This window comes from Mastigoproctus giganteus, chromosome 4 (assembly GCF_048544385.1).
Source record: "Mastigoproctus giganteus isolate SK-2022 chromosome 4, ASM4854438v1, whole genome shotgun sequence".
Taxonomy (NCBI): domain Eukaryota; kingdom Metazoa; phylum Arthropoda; class Arachnida; order Uropygi; family Thelyphonidae; genus Mastigoproctus; species Mastigoproctus giganteus.
In genome coordinates this window covers 158,357,392-158,381,924 of record NC_143578.1, presented here as the reverse complement: position 1 = coordinate 158,381,924, position 24,533 = coordinate 158,357,392, and the positions used below count along the sequence as shown (strand labels likewise).

Genomic DNA, 24,533 nt, shown 5'->3' with positions numbered 1-24,533 from the left:
ACCCGGCTAGCCTCCATGTGGCAGGGTATGGGCAACGTCGGGCCCCAATAGGGGCTGGCGGCCAATAAGCCAGATAAACAATGGGCACAACATATTACACTGCACAGACACAGCCCACACACTTTCAAGTCTCTGGCTTGACAGTATACTGTCCTCAATACAGCGAAACACACACAGAGATGGGAGAAATCCCAGGTGCCATTTGACACGAACATACCTTATACCTTGTCACTGTAGTACCACAGAGTTGATACGTTGCTCTGGGGTAGCTGTTTTTATATATATATATATATATATATATTTCATATATATATTATATATATTTTTATAGGCTACTGTTTTTGTAAGTTTGGAAGGTATTATTTCACCATGATGTGTAATCATTTCCTTCGGAATGGCCACATTGCAGAAGTTGCTATTCACAGGATCAAATTTGTACACACTGTGAAAGAGGTGGACACTCAGGCTGAATGTGCACACAGGAACACAAAACTGACTTGTGCAAATTCTTTAGTTGCAAATCACTGTGCGACACAATCTGATCACTTCACAGGTGCTACTCTCCATGTGCTGCAATTTGCAGAACTTAAGCCTTTCTTGGTAAGAGCACCCCTTTGTTCCCCTCACCAATCTTGTTTCCCTTCTTTGTACTCGTTCTAGCAACTCTACATCTTTCCTAAAATGAGGCCTCCAGATCTGTACACCTAGAGTACTGTGTACAGGTCTGGCCTGACCATTGCCATGTATAACAGGATTATCACATCCCTGTCCGAGCTAGCAAAATTCCTCTATATCATTGACAAGACTCCATGACCTGCCCTGGCAAACCGTCTGCACTGCTCAGTGAACTTCATATTTGGCTGCACAATTATCCCCAGGTCTTTTTCACTTTCCACTTCCCTGAGTGTAGTACCACCCAGTTGGTATGTTTCTCTTCGGTTATTGCTACCCATATGCAGTACTTTGCATTTGTCAATGTTAAACTCCAGTTGCCACTTCTCAGCCCATTTTCCCCAACTTATCTAGATCCAGTTGGAGTAGCATACTGTCATTACTCTCGTTAACAACCCTGCCAACCTTTGTATCATCTGCAAACTTGGACAATTAAACCTGATATACCTTCATCAATATCATTGATAAATATACAAAACAACAATGGGCCCAACACCGAACCCTGGAACTTCACTAATAACATTTGTCCATGAAGAGCAGCGTCCACTGATTACCACTCTGTTGTTTCCACTCAACCATCCGACAGACACAACACTGCATTGTCCACCAACATCAATTGGATGCACTTCCTTAGATTTTATGTGTTTCTTTATCCATTGTAGCAGCTTACCCTTGATGCCATACCTCTCCAATTTGTACAGCAGTCTTCCAAGTGCAACATTATATCAAAATCTTTCCTGAAATCCAAGTATATGATATCAAAATTATTTTTGGCATTCAGTTCCTTTGTTGCCACATCATAGTAACCAATCAAATTGGTCAGACAAGACCTCCCTTTGAAAAACCCATGCTGTGTCTTAAACTATTACTGCAGTCTTGTCTAGATGATCCTGCAATGCTTCTTTAACCAGTGATTCCATTATTTTCTCTGCAACACAAGTTAAAGTAACAGGTATGTAGTTAGTTGTGTCACCTTTTGAACTCCTTTGTGAATTGGTGATACATCTGCACACCTCCAGTCCATGGGGACCACACCCCTGAGTCCAAGGAACCCCTCATAATTATGGCGAATGGTTTGCTTACTTCCTTTGCCACCTCCTTTAATATAATTGGATAGATTCCATCGACCCTAGGTGCCTTCCTTATGTTTAACTTCAACAATTTCTCCTCCACTTTGCACTCAGTTATTACAAAATCACTTAACTCCGTTAGCATTTGATAAACTTCTGGCACTCCCCTGATTGAATAACTCATTCAGTTTATCAATAGTCATAATCATTCAGTTTATAATCATATAAAATAATCATTCAGTTTATCAGCTACCTGAGCATGATCATCAATAGCCAACCCATCTATGTTAAGTGGTCCAATCTGATTCATCCCTTACCTTCTAGAGTTTACATAAGTAAAGAACTCCTTCCTGTTTTTCTTTGCTTCCTTTGCCAAATATTTCTCATATGCCTAACCTCCTTTGTGACTTGATTATAGACTAGTTTATACCTGCCATAGGCTTCTGTATCGCCTGATACTTTATATGCATCCCATACATTCTTCTTCTCTGCTACTAGCCTCATTAATTCATTTGACATCCATTTAGGCCTAAACCTTGAACAGTATTTCTTAGTTGGAATGAAAAGCCCTGTAACCTCCAAAATTAAGTCCCCGAAGACTTCCCATTTAGAATTCACCGTTGGTAACATCATCAGTTGATCCCACTGTACAGACTTTAAAAACTGTCTGTGACCTCTGTAGTCACCTTTACGAAAGCAAAAGCCCTTCCCTTTAGCCTTGATGGCAGCTACATCTTTAAATAATTCCCACATCAATACATTGTGATCACTGTCACCCAGTGGTTCCTTTATTTGCAGATTCTTAATGCATGAAGAATCACTACTGATAATCAGATCAAGAGTATTACTCCCTCTGGTTGCCTCTTGAACATGCTGCTGCAGAAAACAGTCGTCCAATTAATCCACAAAAGTCTTGCTAGTGTGCAAGTGACCAACCACAAGTTCCATCTGGAAAGTTAAAATCTCCCATTATAAGACATTCTGATTTACTGGCCCACTCAATTTCTCTGCACAATTCCTCATTATACTCATCACATTCATTAGGCCTATAACACACACCTACTCTCAATTTTCCTTTCTCAATGCTCATTTCACACCAAACAGACACAACACTGCATTGTCCACCAACATCAATTGGATGCACTTCCTTAGATTTTATGTGTTTCTTTAATAACAGCATAACCCCTCCTCCCTTACTATCTATACACACTGTACTCCCCAAATTCCAACTCTGCACTGCCTATATCTGCCTTAACAATATATAACAATATATGCCTTTGATGTCTTCACTAGCACTTCGAGCTCACCAAATTTATTAACTATACTAGCATTGGTATACATGCAAGTATACATGAACATTACACTACGGCACCTATGCCACTACACTGATTGGCCTTTATCTGTATGGTATCAACACACATTAAGTGCAAAGGTGGCATAGATTCATGGGAGCCGCATAAACCGATACATAGTAATAATAAAAAAAGTGCAGTTACTCTGTGAGTGCTCCTTTGATCCAAATGAGGCATGTACAGCTACTCCCCCTTCATACTGTTTGTGACTGCTCAAATTTTTACTGTGCTTGGAAGAGTTGCTGAAATGAGTTACTTTCTGATCTTTTAATTTTTGAACTATTTCTTCTGTGGAAATAGTGCTATTCCATTTTGAAAAGTTTGAAGTCACATGTGGAGTGAGTTTGATAGTGTAGAACTGGGAAACAGTTCTGAATGTCAATCAAATCTCCTGGCTTCAATCTGTGAATCATTTTAGGTGTTTCAGAAGTCTTAAGGCACTTTTGTATTACAAAGGGTAAGAATTTACTGATCAGTTGATCTATCAGGGGAATTCTTTGTTTGCATCAGTCCTTTGTCTTTTAACAGTGGTAATGCAATGATCATTTTGTCTGTCTGAACCCAACATGAGCTGGGTTCAATTGTTCCATGACTGCTCCTTTTTTCCTTGGGTGTAGACTTTCTTCCCAGGTTACAGCGATGGGGAGGAAAAAAGTGGTGGAACCTGGTGACCAAGTATCTGGAAGTTATAATTTATGTTAGTAGAGAAAGCAAAGTGTCAGCCATTTGATTTCTTTGTCTTAGACCTTATTAAAAAGAGATTTATCTAAAGTTTCTTTGAAGTTACAGAAACATATTCTATGTGGAACTTGCTATAAATCACAGTAATCACTCAGTTACTACATCATTTGACATTACTTGTCAAATAATGTAGTGACTTGACACTCGGGACCAAATGTTGGCTTTACAGCAAATATTACATAAGTTGCAACAACTTGTAATGAAGTTTGAAGTTGACAAATATGTGGATTAAATTTTGGAGGTAATGAGAACTGCTAATCATTCATATGCTGAATTTAATACTATGTCATTGCTATTCATGGTATAATGTTTCACAGATAAAGGAATTTGGGGAATGAGATTTGTTTCTTATAAGCAGATACCTATAAGGTTGTAATGCTAGGGGAGATAACTGATATCATCAAGATATTGTGACCTGATCAATTCCACTGAAGTATTGTGTGCATTCTTTAGATTTGGTAGGTGTTTCTTTCCTGTTTCCAAGATGCAGGAGATTTATGTCTGCCCATTTTTGGTTTGTCTATTTTTGAAAATATTGGCTTAGCTAAGTCTGTGTGATCTTCTTGATATATTTTCAGTATCAAACCAACTAGATGTGTTCGATCGCCTATGTCCATACATAAAGAATATTTGTCATTTTTACTTTTTTTTTTTCAGAATTACGTGTTTTCTGGTATTTTTAGTAACAATTCTTCATTCATAATAGGTCTGATCCTTTGACCCTGGTCTGATTTTGTTTAGTGGCTAATTATGTCTGTAAAAGAACAGTACATGCCCAGTTGGATATTGATATACAACAGTATGTTTTAGTATTAGTAATGGCAAATGATGAAAAAAAGCAAGCTTACAGAACATCAACAACAAAAAAAAAAAAAAAAAACCTTCCCATATCACCTGTCTACCTTCTCTAACAGTACAGGGTGATTCACTACCAGTGCGACAAACTTGCAGGAGGTGTAGGGGGCACAAAGGCGAATCGGAATCACATAGCATTGCAGGGTCCGAAATGCCTTCGTCATGCGGTAGAGGATGTTGAACGGGAGGTCGCGTGAACAGCGATCCTGCTGGAAGTCAGCATTTGCGAACCGGTTCCCGAGGCAGTAGGATGGACGAGTATTTAAACGTTGAACTGGCCTACATGCACCTCGCGTATGGAGCTGCGGACTGTAACGGGCACGCCGCTCTGTGCTTGTACCAGGAACGTTTCCCGCACAGGCGTGCTCCTCATCATACAATTTTCACACGTGTGCACAGAAGGTTACATGAGACTGGTTGTTTCACGAGAGGTACCATGAATCGAGAGCGAACGACAAGGACGCCAGACAATGAAGAGAATGTCCTACGTCTTGCAGAAGGCAATCCGAGTACAAGTACTTGAGCAATAGGCCAACAATTGGGTATTTCCCAATCCACTGTATGGAGGATACTGTCAACAAACCAAATGAGTTCATACCATCTGCAACGCGTTCAATCATTGGAGCCTGCGGATTATCCACTCCGCAGGACTTTTGCTACTTGGTTTCTTCAACAGAAACGGTTCGCAAATGCTGACTTCCAGCAGGATCGCTGTTCATGCAGCCTCCCGTTCAACGTCCTCTACCGCATGATGAAGGCATTTTGGACCCTGCAATGCTATGTGATTCCGATTCGTCTTTGTGCCCCCTACACCTCCTGAAAGTTTGTCGCACTGGTAGTGAACCACCCTGTATGTTTAGTTATTCAATGAATTTATTCAAATTATCCATTTCCACAACAAAAATGTTGTGGAAATAGATGACATAAATTTGTTCCAATCATATATCATCCATTGGCTGAAGGCAAAATGCTGCATACCTATCTTGACCGAGATGCCTATATTTGAACTCAAAAATAATGCAAACATTGTAAAAGAAAAACAAAAAATCAGCCACAGAAAACAAAGAATAAGGTAGCCTACTGATAGGTTAACCTTATTCTTTGTTTTACACAGCTGATTTTCTACTTTTCCTTTCCAATGTTTGCGTTATTTTTGAGTTGGCTAAAGTAGATCCAAACTCTGGAAGGTGACTACCTACATAGTTCAGGAATTGTGATTCTGCAGATAGTGTGTATGAATGTGTTCCTTAGACTCACACGATGCACACAGCAATTTCCCTACAGGAAGCACACCATCTCTTTTAGTCATTATTATGATTTATGAAACTACTGTAAATATAAAAACATCTACTATTAATTGTGAACCTGTCGTATATAGAAGTAATTTGTCGAGACTGCATCGAAAGATCCTCAAAATGTATATATGCATTAAAAATTATTAACTAAAGTGTGATATCTCTTAGTTGTCTGCATATTGTTATTGTTGTGTTCCTGGGGCACCCAAAACCATGAAGAGATGGGCTGATGGCAGAAATGGTAGGCTAAGATTTGATACAATTTAGAAATTATATAAGAATATTAAAATTATTAAAATTTTAAAAATTAGAATATTAAATGAAAATCAGATTTCACAAATAAGTATAAATATACTCACTTCTGAGTGCTCATATGGTGAAAACTGCATTGGGGGTTCTGGATCAGACTGTTCAGGTTCCCAAAGTTCATGTAATTTCTGTGAAGCTAAGACATCCCCGGTGATTTTTAGTTTTCCTGACATAAAAGCCTGAATTATAAAGAAATAATAATAAAAAAATAAAAAATAATAAAAATGTATTAAAAATGTAATAAAAAAGTGTGCAATCTCATACACAGTATTTCTCTGAGTATTTAATGCAACAAATATGTATAAAGGAAAAATACAATTCAGCCCAAAACAGAAGAGATTGGCTATTATCAACCATAATGTTTGATATTGTCTATCAGTTAAAATGCTGAACAAAAGTAAAAATAGTAGCTTTCAACAAATTAAAAATATATAAAATGAAATTTAAAAAAATAAAACTGCTGAATATAAAATGAAATAAAAATTAATAGAGAGTAAATCCTTGATTTCAAGAATTTAGGCAGTGGCAGACTCCAATTTACGTGAGTTTAGAAATAACACACAGTGTTCACCAAACCAGATTTTTCATCCAGAGCGTATTATGATTAATGTAAATTCATCGCATCAACCAGATGGCAGTTAACAATATTAAAACCCTTCTAATTAAAATTAAGAAAATTTAACTGACTATAAGTAAGTAGTAAACCAATTTTGCATGCTGGTTTCTAGTATGTCCTCGATTTTCTTCTAGAATGTATAGTTTTCGTAATGTGACTGCTGATAATACTAGCACAAGTTAAGATAATTTTATTACAAAACAAAACTAAGGTTACAATTACATTTTTATCAACTTTTACAATTTAAACACCTAATACACTATATGCACCAATATTTTTTTTGAAAAAGACATGCGCAATTTAAAAATGCTGTTCAGATAACCTATCTCACCAAGGAATACGTAAGCATCCATCAACATGCTGGTGCTGAAACCTTAATTCATCAGACAAGGCAATTAAGTCTTTACCAGTTGTGCAATGTCCAGGAACACTGCTCCCATGCCCAGTACAGGTAGATGTGTCAATGACATTAGGTAAACATGGACATATGAACAGGTAGTGTACTTTGTAGGCCTATCCAAAAGAGCATTGACTGGGTAGCACACTCAGAAATGTTTCTGTGTGCACCACTGTTGTGTTGGATAGCACACACCAATTGCCATTCACCTCGACAGACAAAGAGGAGTGGTCTCACCATCCTGACATGTTGGGTGGTTGTGTGTCCCTCTTCAAACTATTCCCACAACTTCACTATAGCAGTCTTCAAATAGCTGAGATGCCTGCAGTTGCAGACATGCTAGCACTGCAAGTCATTCCTCATTTAAACTCCATCAGTCCTTTCTTTTCTCCATTGCATGGGCTTTGTACTGATGAACTGATAGGCACACCTGTTCTGTCACTATATATATACTGCACCAGTCAGTAACTACAAGTTGACACATCTCCCAGCATCCAAGATTGGGTGCTGTGGGATGTGTCCACATGTAGAGACAAGTGGTCATAATATTTTGGCTCATGAGTGTATATACCAGTTAGTATGATAAACTGATATAAAGTTGTAAAATGCTTTTTGTCCAACAGGAATTGGATATACAGTGGACAACCACAGGCTTTCTGAATACAGCAGATTTTGTAATTTTTATTAGAAAATACAAAGGAAAAAGCAGACTTTTTTTTCTTTCCCCAAATTAAATTTCATGACCAAGATACACTATTTAGTATGATACAGTAGTAGGATTGTTTACCAATACAGTATGCTTTCAAATGTTAGCCTACTGAAGACTTTTCTGGGGAATCTGTCTTGGATTGTCCTGTCATCATCACCAATGATGGAGTTGCAGACAATGAATTGGTAGTAAGAATTTGTTTTTCAGGACCATTTTCCCAACCACGGACCACTTGGTTGGGGAAATGGTCCTGACACATTAGTTCTTTCTACTGTACATTAATTCTTTCTTTTTCACAATAGTTTCTGCTAATTTCATACAAGGAAATTGATAGAAATGATACTGAAAAGTACAAAAAACTTGGCCAAAAATTTCAAATATTATATGATGCAGTGCCAAATGATCAAATTTGTGCCTCAACATTTATAAGAACACCATTCTGCAATGGGAATTTATACCATGTAGGAAAAAAGTATTTCCTCACTAAACGAAATAAATTCTTTCGCTCTAGATTTACTCTCCATTACATTGCCATTATTAACAGATATGACCAAGTCAGAACCATTATTCTATTTTAGCCTGCTATAGTACTCAAATTTGCAACTGTTGGTCTAAGACAGAGGTTTACAAAGCATTGAAATATATATTAATTCATAAAAGTATAATCCTAGCGAAATTATATCAAATATATTTATTTGCACTTGTTCTTAAGGAGGAATGAATTTTATGAAATATCTTGAGGAGGGACAAGGAAATCAGACTAACCAGTCTGCAGTAACTAACTTCACGCTTAGAACTGCTTTTATGTATTGGTGATACTTTGGCCCTTCTCCAATCCAAAGGAATCTCTGCTGAGTCCAAAAACGTGCCATCATAATTAACCTCAATAGTTACATACACACCCTCACGCTCTCCTCAAAACTATGGGGCAAAATAAAAATAAGTAAACTGAAACTATTATTAACCCAATTCAGGATGGAAGCCTCCTCAATGATTCATGTTGAGAGAAAGTCTGTGCTTCTTAACAGGAGAGACTGCTTCTACAGGGTTGGGATACACTTAAATAGAAAGGGTGCAAGAATATTTGCTGATGTTATCGAAGCAGTGTTAGGTGGGTCAGAAAACTGCTAGCTTGGTGCGGAATCATGGACTAATAGATTAACAGTAGCTGCGGGAAGAGGTGAAAGTGAATCTTGCACTGCTGTAATTGGAATGAGCAGTAGCCTGGAAAACAAGTAAATACATGGGCTGCATTACAGTAGCTAAGAATAAAAACGAGTGCATGTATACTTGCCTGAACACCAATGTTAGGAGTTCAGTAAATACATTTGATGAATTTGAGGTACTGGACAAAACATCAAAGGCAGATATTGTTGGAATATGAGAGACATGATGTCACACATATATAAGGAATGCAAAATTGGAATTTGGGGAGTACAATTTGTACAGAAAAGATAGAAAGGGAGGAAGGATTATGCTATTAGTTAAGAAACACATAAAATCTAAAGAAATGCATTCAGTTGAAATTGGTGGACAGTGCAATATTAAGAGGAGTGTGTTATAAGCCTAATGATTCTGATGAGTATAATGAAAAACTGTACAGAGAAAAACAGTTGGCCAGTAAATCAGATAGTCTTATAATGGAGGATTTTAACTTCCCAGATATAGACTGGAACCTGTGGATATTGGATGACTGTTTTCAAAAGTGGTGTGTTCGAGAGGCAACCAGAGGGAGTAATAATCTTGATCTGATTATCAGCAGTGATTCTTCATGCATTAAAAATCTGCAGATAAAAGAACCACTAAGTGGCAGTGATCACAGTGTGCTGATGAGGGATTTACATAAAGATTTAACTACCATCAGGGGAAAAGAGAAGGGAAGAGTTTTTGCTTTCATAAAGGTGACTACAATGGTCTGATACAGTTTTTTAAATTGTATAAATTGGGACCAACTGATTATGTTACTAACAGCAAATTTTAAATGGGAAGCATTCAAAGAATTAATCTTGGAAGTTACCAGGCTTTTCATACCAAATGGATATCAGATGAACGAATGAGACACATGGCAGAGAAGAAAAATGCATAGGGTACATATAAATTATCAGGTGACACATAAGCCTATGGTATATGAAAGGGGATGATTCTGATTGGTCCACTTGATATCAATTGTTCAACTACTGATGATTCTGCTCATTTAGCTGACAAACCGAAGGAGTAGTTTGCATCTACATTCACACATGAGGAGTTATTCAGGGAGGGGAATGCCAGAGGTTGATTAAACTCTGGCAGTGAATAAAATGATTTTGTAATAACTGAGAGAAAAGTGGAAAAAAAAAAAAAATGTTGAAGTTAAACATAAGGCACCCAGAGTGGTGGTATCTATTCAGTTATATTAAAGAAGGCAGCAATGGAAGTAACCCTTGGCCAAACCCTTAGCCAAAATTATTAAATCTTGCTTGGACTCAGAGAGGCCCCCATGGATTGGAGATGTGCAAATGTGACCCCAATTCACAAAGTTAGTTTAACTTCTGTTGTGCAGAATTTAATAAAGGCACTGGTTAAAGAAGCACTGCAGGATCATCGAGACAAGATTCAGTTACTGTTCAGACACAGCATGGGTTTGTTAAGGGGAAGTCTTGTTTGACAAACATGATTGGATACTATGATGTGGACATAAAAGGACTGGATGCAAAAAATAATTTTGATATCATATATCTTGGATCTTGGGAAAGCTTTGATATCGTTGCACATGAAAGACTACTGTTCAAATTAGAGCAGTATGGCATCAAGAGCAAATTGCTATTTGGATAAAGAGATGGTTGAGTGGGAGAAGCCAGAGAGTGGTAATCAATGGACACCGCTGTTTGTGGACTAATCTTATTAGTGGAGGCCTCCAGGGTTCAGTGTTCGGTCCATTGTTGTTTTCTGTATTTATTAATGATAATGAGAAAGGTGGAAAAAAAAAAAAAGAAACTTAATGACTAAGTTTGTAGACTATACGAAAGTTGGCGGGGTTGTTAATGACAGCTCAAACTGCACAGAATCTAGAAAAGATGAGCAGATGGACTGAGAGGTGGCAACTGAAGTTCAACATTGACAAATGTAAAGTACTGCATATGGGTAGCAGTAACCCCAGAGTAATATATCAAATGCTATGGATAAAAATCGATCTGTCATTCATTCTTTACCACTCAGTTATGAAGTTTTCTGAGCAGTGCAGACATTCTGCGGAATAGCTCATGGTGTCTTGTCAATAATATACAGGAATTTTTCTAGCAGGAATAAGGAAGTGATTATCCCCTTATATAAGGCAATGGTCAGGCAACACCTTGAGTACTGGGTACAGGTCTACATCCTTCCTCATTTTAGGAAGGATGTAGAGTTGCTAGAATGAGTACAGAGAAAGGCAACAAGACTAGTGAGGGGAACAAAGGCTAAAGTTCTGCAAATTGCAGCTTCTGGAGACTAGGCCCTGTGAGGCGATCTGATTGAGTAGTATAAGGCTTCGAAAATTGAGCAGGCTCAATGCTGGATTCTTCGTTAATGGGATTCTTCCTCTTGCTCAGATTACAAACCTAAGGGGGAGGGGAGGCACAGATTCCAACTGAGGAAAGACGGTTGTAGAATGATGTGCGGAAGTTTACCTTTAGCCAGTAGAATAGTGCGGGTAGTTGATTTCTGGAGGAAACTTCAATCTGTTGTTGTGGAAGTTGATAGCTTAAATAAATTCAAGGCAGAACTAGAAAAAGAAATGGGAAGGTTTTTTTTTTTGCTTATGCTGTATAAGCTTGCTTTCTTGCATCATATGGCACTACTTTGTTTTTGTTATTTGGTTTTTAGGAGCATTAGCAACTAAGGCCATATTGCTCCGGGATATGCGGTGGTCATTCCCTGACCTTTCCGCATCCTCCGTATTTGGTGGTGACGGGCTCGAACCCCGGTCTAATCAAGAAGCATGTGCTACGCACTGCTGCTCCTTCCCACCTGGCTACGGAGGTGCCTATGGCACTACTAATGCTAATGCTAATCTGTCACGCTAGTCCACTGCACATTGGCAGATCGACTGTATTTAGCAGTCAGGGGCTTGAACCCCGGTCTACTCAAAGAGTATGTGCTACTGCACTCCCACTCTTGATCACTCGGCTACGGCCTACAAGGTATATGTCATCAATTCTGCGATCCTTAGTTGCCTTTATGCTCAAAAGGTTTTCTAATAAACAATCATCTGTAATTACAACATCACTAAATTCATATAGCATTTCATATTTGCATCCTCTATAAGATGATATCCATCAGATTGGGTAATAACCTAGATTTTTCACTAAATATAAGTTACTTTAGGGAGCACATCTGATCATCAACTCTAACTACCGGTCACTTGGTGGATTCCCTGTTTTTGATACAGGTATGTTTGTAGCTACATCTTACTGCCATATAAATAAAAAAATCGTTGTATAAATATAAAAAAACTATTGTTTTCGAAAACAAGAGGCAATCTGTCATTTTAAGCAATATTCCTATTTTCTTTATTTTCATGCCCTTAACAACATATGACCCAAAATTTTTGTTCAGTGTAATCAATGAAAGGTATCTTGAAGGCAGACAAGTCAGCATGGAGTCACTTTTAGCAGCAGAGACAGTATCTGGTCATGTTGGAATTTCGTGTTTCATGAAATTCCAACATTAGCATTTAGCATTAGCATTAGCAGAGGCATTTGATGCAAGAAAGCAAGCTTATGCAGCATCAGCCAAAAAAAAAAAAAAAAAAAAACCCACTTCCACTTCACCACTCTGTTCGTTCAAAATACCTGTCCAGCTGAGCCTTAAACTTATTTAGGCTATCAACCTCCATCACAAGGGATGGAAGTCTGTTCCACCAACCAACCACCCGCTGGCTAAAGGCAAATTTCCGCACGTCTATCCTACATCTGTCTTTCCTCAATTTGAATTTATGCCCTCTTAGGTGATTTTTCTGAGCTAGAGGAAGAATCCCATCAGCATTGAGCATGCTTAAACCATTCAAGGCTTTATACACCTCTATCAGATCACCTCGCTGGTGCCTAGTCTCCAGACACTGTAATTTGCAAAACTTAAGCCTTTCTTCGTAAGAGCACCCCTTTGTTCCATTCACTAATCTTGTTGCCCTTCTCTGAACTCGTTCCAGCAGCTCTACATCCTTCTTGAAATGAGGCCTCCAGACCTGTATACAGTACACTAGGTGTGGCCTGACCATTGCCTTATACAATGGAATAATCACCTCCTTATCCCTGCTGGAAAAATTCCTGTATATCATTGACAATACTCCATGAGCTACTCTTGCAGCCCGTCTGCACTGCTCAGAGAACTTCATATCTGCCTGCCCAACCACCCCCAAGTCCCTTTCATTCTCTACCACTGTCAGTGTAGTACCACAGAGTTGATACGTTGCTCTGGGGTTGCTGTTTCCCATGTGTAGTACTTTACATTTGTCAATGTTAAACTTCGTTTGCCACCTCTCAGCACATCTGCTCAACCTTTCCAGATCCTGTTGCAGCAGCATAGTGTCAGTAGTGTCCTTGACAACCCTGCCAACCTTTGTATCGTCTGCAAACTTGGACATTAAGCTTGATATACCATCATCAATATCATTTATAAATACAGAAAACAATAATGGACCCAACACTGAGCCCTGAGGGACTCCACTAATAACATTAGTCCACGATGAGCAGTGTCCATTGATTACCACTCTCTGTCTTCTCCCCCCTCAACCACCCCTTTATCCATAGCAGCAATTCGCCTCCAATGTCACACTGCTCCAATTTGTGTAGCAGTCTTCCATGTGCAACAGTATCAAAAGCCTTTCTAAGATCCAAGTATATAATATCAAAGTTATTCCCTGCATCCAGTTCTTTTGTGACTGCATCATAGTATCCAATCAAGTTGGTCAGGCAAGACTTCCCCTTAACAAAATCATGCTGTGTCTGAGCTATAACTGAAGTCTTGTCTAAATGATCCTGCAGTGCTTCTTTAACCAGTGCCTCCATTAATTTTCCTGGAACAGAAGTTAAGCTCACAGGTCTATAATTACTTGTGTCAGCCTTTGATCCTCCTTTGTGAATTGGGGTCACATTTGCACATTTCCAGTCTATGGGTACCTCCCCTGAGTCCAAGGAAGCTCTCATAATTATGGCTAAGGGTTTGCTTACTTCCTTTGCTGCCTCCTTTAATATAACTGGATAGATCCCATTCACCCCGGGTGCCTTTCTTGTGTTTATCTTCAACAGTTTCTCCCCCACTTTACTCCGAGTTATTTCAAGATTCTGTAGCTTACTGCTAGAGTTGAATACACCTCTGGCATTCCCCTTGCTGAATAACTCCTCATGTGTGAATGTCGATGCAAAATATTCATTTAGTTTGTTAGCTACCTGAGCAGGATCATCAACAGTTGACCCATCGATATCAAGTGGACCAATCTGATTCATCCCCTTCCTTCTAGAGTTTACATAAGTAAAGAACTCTTTGCTGTTTTTCTTTGCATCCCTTGCCAAGGATTTCTCGTAATCTGCCTTCGCCTGCCTAACCTCCTTTGTAACTTGGTTGCATATCAACTTGTATCTATCATAGGCTTCTGTGTCATGTGTTAATTTGTAAGTATCCCATGCATTTTTCTTCTCTGCCATATGCCTCATTAGTTCATCTGACATCCATTTTGGCCTAAACCTTGAACAATATTTCTTAGTTGGTATGTAAAGCCTAGTAGCTTCCAAGATAAGTTCTTTGAATGCTTCCCATTTTGAATTTGCTGTTGGTAACATCATCAGTTGGTCCCACTGTATAGAATTTAACATGACCAGAGACCTAACAAAAGAGCTAATCATGTGCCTTTTTGCCTTTAGCCAGTGGGTGGTTGGTTGGTGGAACAGACTTCCATCCCTTGTCATGGAGGTTGATAGCCTAAATAAGTTTAAGGCTCAGCTGGATAGGTATTTTGAACGAACAGAGGGGTGAAGTGGAAGTGGGTTTTTTTTTTTTTTTTTTTTTTTGGCTGATGCTGTATAAGCTTGCTTTCTTGCATCAAATGCCTGTACTAATGCTAATGCTAAAAATGTGTATGATACTGTACTGTTTTAATTTTTGGATTTGGTAGGTAGTTGTTGGCGCATCGGCTTCTGTGGCCATATTGCACATCCCAAGGTTTTTGCAATACTTTGATCCAAGCCCGAGGCGGGAATCGAACCCGCGACCTTTGGGTTGCCGGGCAGATACTTTACCCACTCGGCTAGCCCGGTCAGCATTAATTTTTGGAACAGAGGATAACTGAGAGAAGATTTACACTACAGTGCACTGCACACAGCACTTCAGGAGTTGGTATATACAACAGTTGTTGTTGTTTGTTTGTTGGATTTATTGGTGCAAGGGTTACTAAGGCCATAATTTCTGTATTTTCTGTATTTATAAATGATATATCAGGCGTAATGCCCAAGTTTGCAGATGATACAAAGGTTGGCAGAGTTCTTAATGACACTAATGACAGTATGCTACTGCAAGAGGAACTGGAAATATTGAGCAGATGGGCTGACAAGTGTCAACTGAAGTTCAACATTGACAAATGCAAAGTACTGCATATGGGTAGCATTTCCATTTGCATATGGGTAGCATTTCCATTTGCATATGGGTAGCAACTCCATAGAAAAGTATCAACTCTGTGGTACTACACTGACACTGGTAGAGAATGAAAAGGACCTGGGGGTAATTGTGCAGGCAGATATGAAGCTTTCTGAGCAGTGCAGATGGTCTGCAAGAGTAGCTCATGGTGTTTTGTCAATGATATACAGGAATTTTTCTAGCAGGGATAAGCAGGTAATTATCCCCTTGTATAAGGCAATGGCCAGGCGACACCTTGAATACTGTATACAGGTCTGGAGGCCTCATTTTAAGAAGGATGTAGAGCTGTTGGAATGAGTACAGAGAAGGGCAACAAGATTAGTGAATGGAACAAAGGGTTGCTCTTACGAAGAAAGGCTTAAGTTTTGCAAACTACAGTGTCTGGAGACTTGGCACCTGGGAGGTGATCTGATTGAGGTGTATAAAGCCTTGAATGGTTTGAGCATGCTCAATGCTGATGGGATTCTTCCTTTGGCTCAGAATAATTGCCTGAGAGGACATAGATTCAAACTGAGGAAAGACGGTTGTAGGATAAATGTGCCGAAGTTTGTCTTTAGCCAGCGGGTTGTTGATTGCTGGAACAAACTTCCATCTGTCGTTGTAGAAGTTGATAGCTTAAATAGATTCAAGGCAAAACTCGACAAACATTTGGAGCGAGGAGTGGATGGGTGAAATAAAGGGTTTTTTTTTTTTTTTTTTGGCTGATGCTATATAAACTTGCTTTCTTGCATCATGTGCCAATGCTAATGCTAACTGAATATGAAGAAATAGCTTCTATTAATTAAACTCAATGAATACTGGATATAACAAGTTATTAATGCACATTAAAGGTTACTAGTGATATGGTATCTGGAATGTGAGAGAGAGAGAGAGAGAGAGAGAGAGAGAGATTAATTTTTATTGTGCATGAGTGACTAAGGCCATAATGATTAAGTCCGGGAGGGGGGGAGACGAAAAAGTAACATATATAGGAAATAAAACAACAAAAACACAGGTTACAGAGCTTGGAGGGTGTGTATAGGGTTGTGAGAAAGGGGGTTTGAAATGAATGCCAAAATTTTCATTTTAAAACTGCATACAAAAACTTGGAATAGTATAAATAGATTTTATGAAGAAAACTAACAGACTGGGTCTCAGTAAGTTCCTGTTTGGTCAGCATGGTCTCAAACACCAGAATAACCTCCCTCTATGGTTGGGTCAAGGATGACAATACTGGCAAAATTTAAGTGCTACTAAACAAAAAATGGCAGAGGAACTTTTCATTCATATTCAAAATTTCAATCTCTCACTAGACCTGGGCATTTACAGGCTGATTTGCATGTTTGTGTAGGCTGAAAAATCCAAAATAACTCATAAAAAAAAAGCCTACTCCCTCTTTCTGAGATTAACTACAATCCCCAGCTATTAATAAAAATTAAATCTAAACCTCTACAAATAAGTGGCAGGAAGTGATATATTTGTGCCAAGTAAGCTGCCACAAAGGAAAATTTTTCGCAGATAATTTATTCATCCCTTTTCTGATAGGAGTAGATAATCATCACTCAGTCTAATTTTAAACTCCATATAATCCTATCAAATTCCTAGATATCAAAATAACATATTTCCAAGAAAGATACTAGTGAGGCTTACAAAATGAAATGTCACACCTTATTTTATTCTATTAATATGATGGGGGGGGGGAGATTCTACATTTTTCCAGTAGCCAATTGGCAAAATTTCTTCAAATTGGATAACTATAATTTGATTTAATGATTATACTAAGTGTGGATAACTTTCATTTAAGAATCTGTCAATAAGATAAAATTTGACATCAGTTGGGAAAACAAGAGTGCCAGAAGAATTTACATATTACTATGTATATTCTTCAGGCATCAGCTGCATAAAGAATACCTTGAAATTTATTTATTATTTATTTAACATTAAATACCTTCTCATATTGAGTAAATACTATATGTATAATCTACCATGCAGAACAATTAAGAAAACTTTACCATTAATTCTGAAATCAAATTGAAAGCTAAATTTATGTGCTTTTGTTAAAGTATGAGGTTTACCTTTTGTGGATCTGCTTTACCATTCATTATATCAAAAAGTAGATCATCTTCTAATATTATTATGCAATCAGCTTTGTGTTCCTTTGATACTCCTTTGTAAACTGAACCCGGTTCTGTTTTCAAATCAAGGGCTGAAATTAAACAAACAAAAAAAAATCAACTAAACTGATATTTATATATAATCCAGTATAATAAAAAAGTGATAAAGAATGCAAAACTACTGCATTGCAGATTATACTGTGGATTGAATCACTCCAAAACAAATACTGTAAGGCCATCCAAAACAAATTTTCTCAAATTTGTTTTGGATGGCCTTTTCTCTTAGACCTTTTCTCAAGTATAAGTGATAACACTGATTTTACACAACATCCACATCTTGAAGCTTATAAAATAGTATCTATTCATGGATATTTTGTTTATTATTTTGTTTCTTTTTGTGTTTCTAGTAAGTACAAATGGATTTCAAGTTAGTGCACTGAAATAGTGCACTAACTTGTGGAAACATTTGGAAATAATAATTTCCAAAGGTGAAAATCACGAAGTGATTTTTTTTTTGGCATTTATTTACTATGTTCAATGATTGTCATAAGTCAGCTTCAAGAATTATACAAGAACCATAGGAGAAAGCAAAGTACTGTAATGCTAATTATAATGAGCAATAAGGAACTCTACTTTGTCATTGATTGATAAGAGTGGAAAATTATCCATTTTTCTTTTCTGAATCAAAATAGCACACTGCATGTATTTTTGAATGGCAAGTTTAAAAATCACTTTGGATTGATTTTAGCATACAGTTCCTGTAATACAAAATTTTTCCTCTTTTTTTTTTTTTTTTTTTTTTTAACCTAACAGAAACTTTTACATAGATAGATGCATGACAAGAACATCTATAGCATTAGTGTACATGCATTTGTTCTTACTCTTAACACAGCACATATTTGGTTGTTTCATGATGACCCAGAGCAGAGCTTGAAATGCCTGACACCTTGCTTTCCAAGCTGCTGCACATTCCAATAGAAGCAGCGCAAGGATCACTTTCACCTTTGCTTGCAGTTCTAGTTAATGTATTAGTCTGTGTTTCCTCTCAAAGCTATCAGTTTTCCGACTCACCTATTTAAGTGTATCCATCGCTGTAAAAAGTCTCTTCTCTTAACAAGCACAACTCACACTGAGAAAAATTCTACCCTATGAGCATTGCATAGTCACTCTAGGGACGAACTGAATGACAAGACTCTCACAACATGTACTGTCTCCCAGCGTGTCTAGGCAGGATTGCAGACACTTTCATATTAGTATTAATAATGGCCATAAAGTGGAAGGAGGTCTAAGACTTATGCTGCACCATCCAAAAAAAAAAAAAAAAACACATAGACAACCTATGTGTTTCTCTCCTCCCATAGGAGGAGGGAAACACATAGGTTGTCTATTTATCCCAGCTGACATTTGAATTTCCCAAAACTGTCAACCTCTACCACCCATGTAGGTAACTTATTTCAGTAATTTATAAAATAAATTTCTGTAATAAGTTACTGGCAAAAATAAACCTTCCTGCAATCCAGTCTAAACTTCTCCACCCGTAACTTGAATTTATGGGCCCTGGTTCTAGAATCATTTATAATAGAAAAAATTCGGTCTCATTCATTTCACTTTTGCCTCTCAGGAACTTAAATACCTCAAGTCTCATTTAAGGTGCTTAGTTTCCAAGCTGTGAAAACATATTGAAGCCTTTCCTCATATGGCTCTCGTTTTGCAGATCTCATCAGGCGAGTTACCTGTCTTTGACTCTTTCAAGAAGCTCTATGTCTTTTTTTTTTTTTTTTAGGTGCGGTCTCCATACTTGAACACAGTATTTCAAGTGCAGTCTAACAAGAGCCTTATATAATGGGATTGTGACGTCCTTATCTCTACTAGGCAATGTTCGAAAAATCATCAATAGGACACTGCAGGCCTTCCTTGCGGTCTACAATGCTCGGCGAACTTCACATCTAACTTCCACTACTGACTTTAGTTCAACTCCACCAAGTGTATAAGTTAATTTGGGGTTACTGTTCCCCAGGCGCAAGACCATGCACTTTGATGCATTACAGCAAAGCTGCCACTTTTCTGACCATCCCTGAAGTCTATCAGTCTGAAGAAGCTCTGCTTGGCAGTAATCATTACCTACTCTACCAATCTTTACATCAAATATATCTACAAATTTAGATATCATGCCCTCTATCTCTACAGATGTTATTAAGAAAATCAAAAATAACAGTGATTCCAATACTGATCTCTAAGTAATGCCACTTCTTACATTAAACCCAATCTGAGGAATAAACATTCATCATAACCCCTGCCTTGTGCTCTGAAGCCATTCACCTATCCATCTAAGGATTTTCCATGATTCCAACCTGTTCTAGCTTATAAAGTAAGCAAACCCTTAGCCTTAATTATGAAAGCTTCCTTGGACTCATGGGAGGTCCATATGGACTGGATATGCATAAATGTGTCCTCAATTCACAAAGGGGGGGATGGATCAAAGGGTGACACAGGTAATTACAGTCCTGTTAGTTAACTTCTATTCCAGGGAAAATAATGGAGTCAATTTTAGGAAAGCTTTTGTTACTGTTGCATATGGAAGACTGTTGTACAAATTGGAGCAGTATGGCATTACGGGCAAGTTGCTACATTGGATAAAAGGATGGTTGAATAGGAGACGACAGAGAGTGGTAATCAATGGAAACTGCTCTTCATGGACTAAGTGGACATGTTATTAGTGGACTCCCCCAGGGTTCACTGTTCAGCCCATTGTTATTTTCTGTATTTATCAATGATATTGATGAAGGTATACATCAGGATTAATGTCTAAGTATGCAGACAATACGAAGGTTGGCAGGGTTGATAATGACAGTACTGAAAGTACACTACTGCAACAGGATCTAGAAAAGTTGAGTAGATGGGCTGAGAGGTGGCAACTGCAGTTTAACATTGACAAATGTAAAGTACTGCATACGGGTAGCAGTAACCCAGAGTAACATACCAACTACATGGTACTACACTCAGGGTAGTGGAGAACGAAAAGGACCTGGGAGTAATTGTGCAGTCAGATATGAAGTTTTTTGAACAGTGCAGACAGGCTGCAAGAGTAGCTCATGGCATCTTGTTAATGACATACAGAAATTCTGCTAGCAGGGATAAGGAGGAGGTGATTGTCCCCTTTTATATAGGCAAGGCTCGGGCCACACCTTGAGTGCTGCATACAGGTCTGGCGGCCTCATTTTAGGAAAGATGTACAGTTGCTGGAACTAGTACAGAGAAGGGAACGAGATTGGTGAGTGGAATAAAGGACTGCTGTTACCAAGAAAGGTTTAACTTCTGAAAATTGCAGCGTCTAGAGCAGGGGTTGCCAAACTTCTTTGACCGTTGACCCCTTCAAGAGTTTGACTTTATATACGTAATTACTATTACGTAATTATAATAGGACAAGCAAAAAAGATGCTTATTTGAGTTTTTAGATTGTTTATTTTATAGTTACAGTGTTTATTGTATGTATAATATAGTATATATTATTATATTGGCTTAACATCAAAGGGATACGTTTTTGTTGACTTCCTTCTTAACATTAGATATTTGATAGGAGGGATAAATAATATATAAAATATAAAATTTAATTTAGATAACAAAATAAGAATAATACAATCTTCCTTATATATATGAAGGGTGTGCTTCGTGACTCTTGACAAGATTAGCAATGTTGGGTTCAAAATTAGTTAAGTTTCAGCCTTAAATCGCCACAGAATTCTATATCTAGCTTATTTCTTTGATTTGTTAAAATGGAATTAACATGGCTGAAACCAGCTTCGACCATATACGAGCTTGGAAATGCAAGCAAAAAGGGGAGTACCACTTCAGAAAGTTTTGGATATTTTTCTACAACATTTATATTCGTCCAAAAGTAACTCTAAGTCCTATTTTTAAAAAGCATCTTAGCTTCAAGATCAACTGACAATTCAATAAGTTCATCTTGTAAGTTACATTCGATATTTTCAATATCTACAGAAAAATGGCGTGATAATCCAATCTGTAATGTGCATGTTTTCAAAATCTGCAAAGCGCAATTTAAAATCAATCATCGCTCAAATTTTGAAGATGTTTTGTATTTCTAAGTCTTCATTTTTTACTTCCATTTGCTGTAGATTCGAAAAGTACTGAAAATCTTTTTGTAATAATGATGATTTAAATAAGGTTAATTTAGCTTGGAAGCCTGAAAGAATCGCCCGAGCTTGAATAATCGTGACATCTTTACCTTGTAGATGGGTCTATACGTCATTAAATAAGTCCGCCAAGTAGAACATGATTCTTATTTCTCTTCAGTTCATCACTCAAAAACAAATTAACATCTGTAAGAAACTCTAGGGTTGAGTCAAAACAACTCAACAAATCTTTGTAGACTTGCACCTTCTAGACAACCATCTTACTTCAGTATGCAAGAGTAATTGGTTTGATACTTCATCATTTTTTTTCAAAGTTTGGTAAAAAATCGCGATTTAAGAGGATGAACTCTAATTTGATTAATGGATTTAATACACTCTCTTAGAGTACCAGGCAGTTCGTCACTGAGAGTTTTTGCCACCAAATGGTTTCGGTGCAACACACAGTAAATAGTACGTACACTTTGAACATTTTCTTTCAGAAAGGCAGCGAAACCTCGATAATGGCCCACCATTGCAGGTGCAGCATCTGTGGCTACTGCTGTTATATTAGTAAATGAAATATCATACTTATTTAAATATTCCTCCAATTGCTGAAAAATTGTCAATAATTTGATGTTTGTTTTACTATAATACCTTACATAAGCCATAAGAATAGAAGAACTATCGAATGTAGATTCATCAAGTTGGATGGAGAACTTACTATTTTTGAATTCTGATACTACAGTTTTTTCTACATCTTCAGCCATTTCACCAATATGCCTTTTCATGGGATTCGCACTGTTGTAAGCATTTTAAAACAGGGCCAGAATATTTTTTCATTATGGTTTCAATTACTTCTTTGATTGCAGGTATAACAATGTCCTCTGCAATTGTATATGGTTTTCCTTTTTTTGCTATATTAAAAGAAATATTGTAGGAGGCTGTTAATCCTTATTTATTGTCAGCTTCGGCAGGTGCTTTCATAAATGATTTTATAGTTGGTCGATGTGCGTATTTCTCTTTCAGTTCTTTAAAAAAGTCAAGATCTTTATCTTTCTTATCGGGATGGAGTCTTTGAAGATGATCTTTCATTTTTGCTGGTTTCATTGCATCGTTACTAAAAGTTTTGTCACAAAGAAGACACACAGGCCTCATTTCGTTTGTTAATGAAGCAATAAACTCAAGTTTCAAATATTCTAGCAAATATTGTCTGCATTTCTTTTTAGAATCTGAAGCTGCCATTGTGGTTACTGGGGTTGTAACAAAATAATTAAAATTGAAGTCAGTACACAAAAGTAGTAGGTCTAAATAATATACCTACTCACATATTTCTATAGGATGTACAAAACTACCAGTCCTGCTCAACTCTTCAACGTAGAGAAGTTCAGTTCGTGAATGAATAATGATTGAATTATAATATGTATGTTGATGAATTTTAGAACCTTAATGCTCACTTGTATGTCGAAGTGCAAAAACGAGATTTGGGATCGAATACGTGTAAGTAAATAAGCAACCGCGCACATGTTGCAATCTCACTCCCGCTGCGCCGGCCGGGCAGGAACCACCGACATCCATTTATTGGTAAATACGTCATTTTGGCCTACTTGATTGGCCTCCGTAACTATTTTCATGACCTTGCTCCACCTTACAGGTCCTATTCATGTCACTGTTCACACAATTCACTCTTAATTGCATTGTCATTCAGGATGGAGGTAATCCAAGTTAACCGAATTAAATATTGGCCATACAATGATGTCTTATATTTTTCTATCGACCCCCCAATCGACCCCTGAGCCCAAACCGACCCCTGGTCTACAGACTAGGCACCTACAAAATTGAGGGGTTTAAGGCCTTGATTGGTTTGAGTGGCTCAATGCCGATGAGACCTTCCTCTTGTTCGGATTACTTACCTGAGAGGACATACATTCAAATTGCCTTTAGCCAGTGGGTGGCTAAATAACTGCTCATGTGGAACTAGTCAAATGCTTTGCTGAAATCTTAATAAACAATGTTGAAATTATTCCTTAAATCCAGCTTATCTATTATGACCCTGTCAAAATAGATAAGGGGATTTGTTAAACAGCATGATTCTCCCTTTACAAAACCATGCTGTGTATCGTTCAAAATTCCATTTCTATCTAAATGATCCTGAATTCAACCCTTGATCACTGTCTAATGATTCTCCCTACTAATGAAGTTACACTGACCGGTCGATAATTTCCCACTACCCTCTTAGAACCACCCTTGTGTATGGAAGATACACTGGCACTTTTTCAATCCAATGGAATCTCTCCTTAGTACAGTGATTCTCTCATAATTAGCCTTAATGGTTCAATGCACTCACTTGCTACTTCCCTTAAAATTATTGAGTATATGTCCCAGGAGCCTTACTTGCCTGTAGGCTCGAAATTGTTTTCATTAAATAATCATGTGAAATTTCAATATCATTAATTGCATATTTTTCATTTTCACTCCCATAATTTCTCATTAGTCTAAAGGGTTTTTATTCTGTAAATAGATGCAAAGTAACTGTTGAGTTCACCTACGGCATCATCTTGGGTATCTAATACTATCCCACATCCATTACATAAGCGTCCGATCTCGTTTGTCCTTCTCTTCTTTATATTTATACATGTGAACAATTCCT

General features: G+C 37.6%; 1 protein-coding gene across 1 annotated transcript in view; it reads right to left on the bottom strand.

The window, feature by feature from the left end:
* Mfe2 (peroxisomal Multifunctional enzyme type 2) overlaps window positions 1–24,533 on the bottom strand; it is a 741,845-nt gene that overhangs the window by 117,643 nt on the left and 599,669 nt on the right. The window contains exons 24-25 of the mRNA XM_090372984.1: window positions 17,715–17,845; window positions 6,345–6,473 (exon numbers count right to left, since the gene is read on the bottom strand). Of these exons, the coding sequence (XP_090229110.1) occupies window positions 6,345–6,473; window positions 17,715–17,845 (260 nt within the window). The remainder of the gene's footprint in view (window positions 1–6,344; window positions 6,474–17,714; window positions 17,846–24,533) is intronic.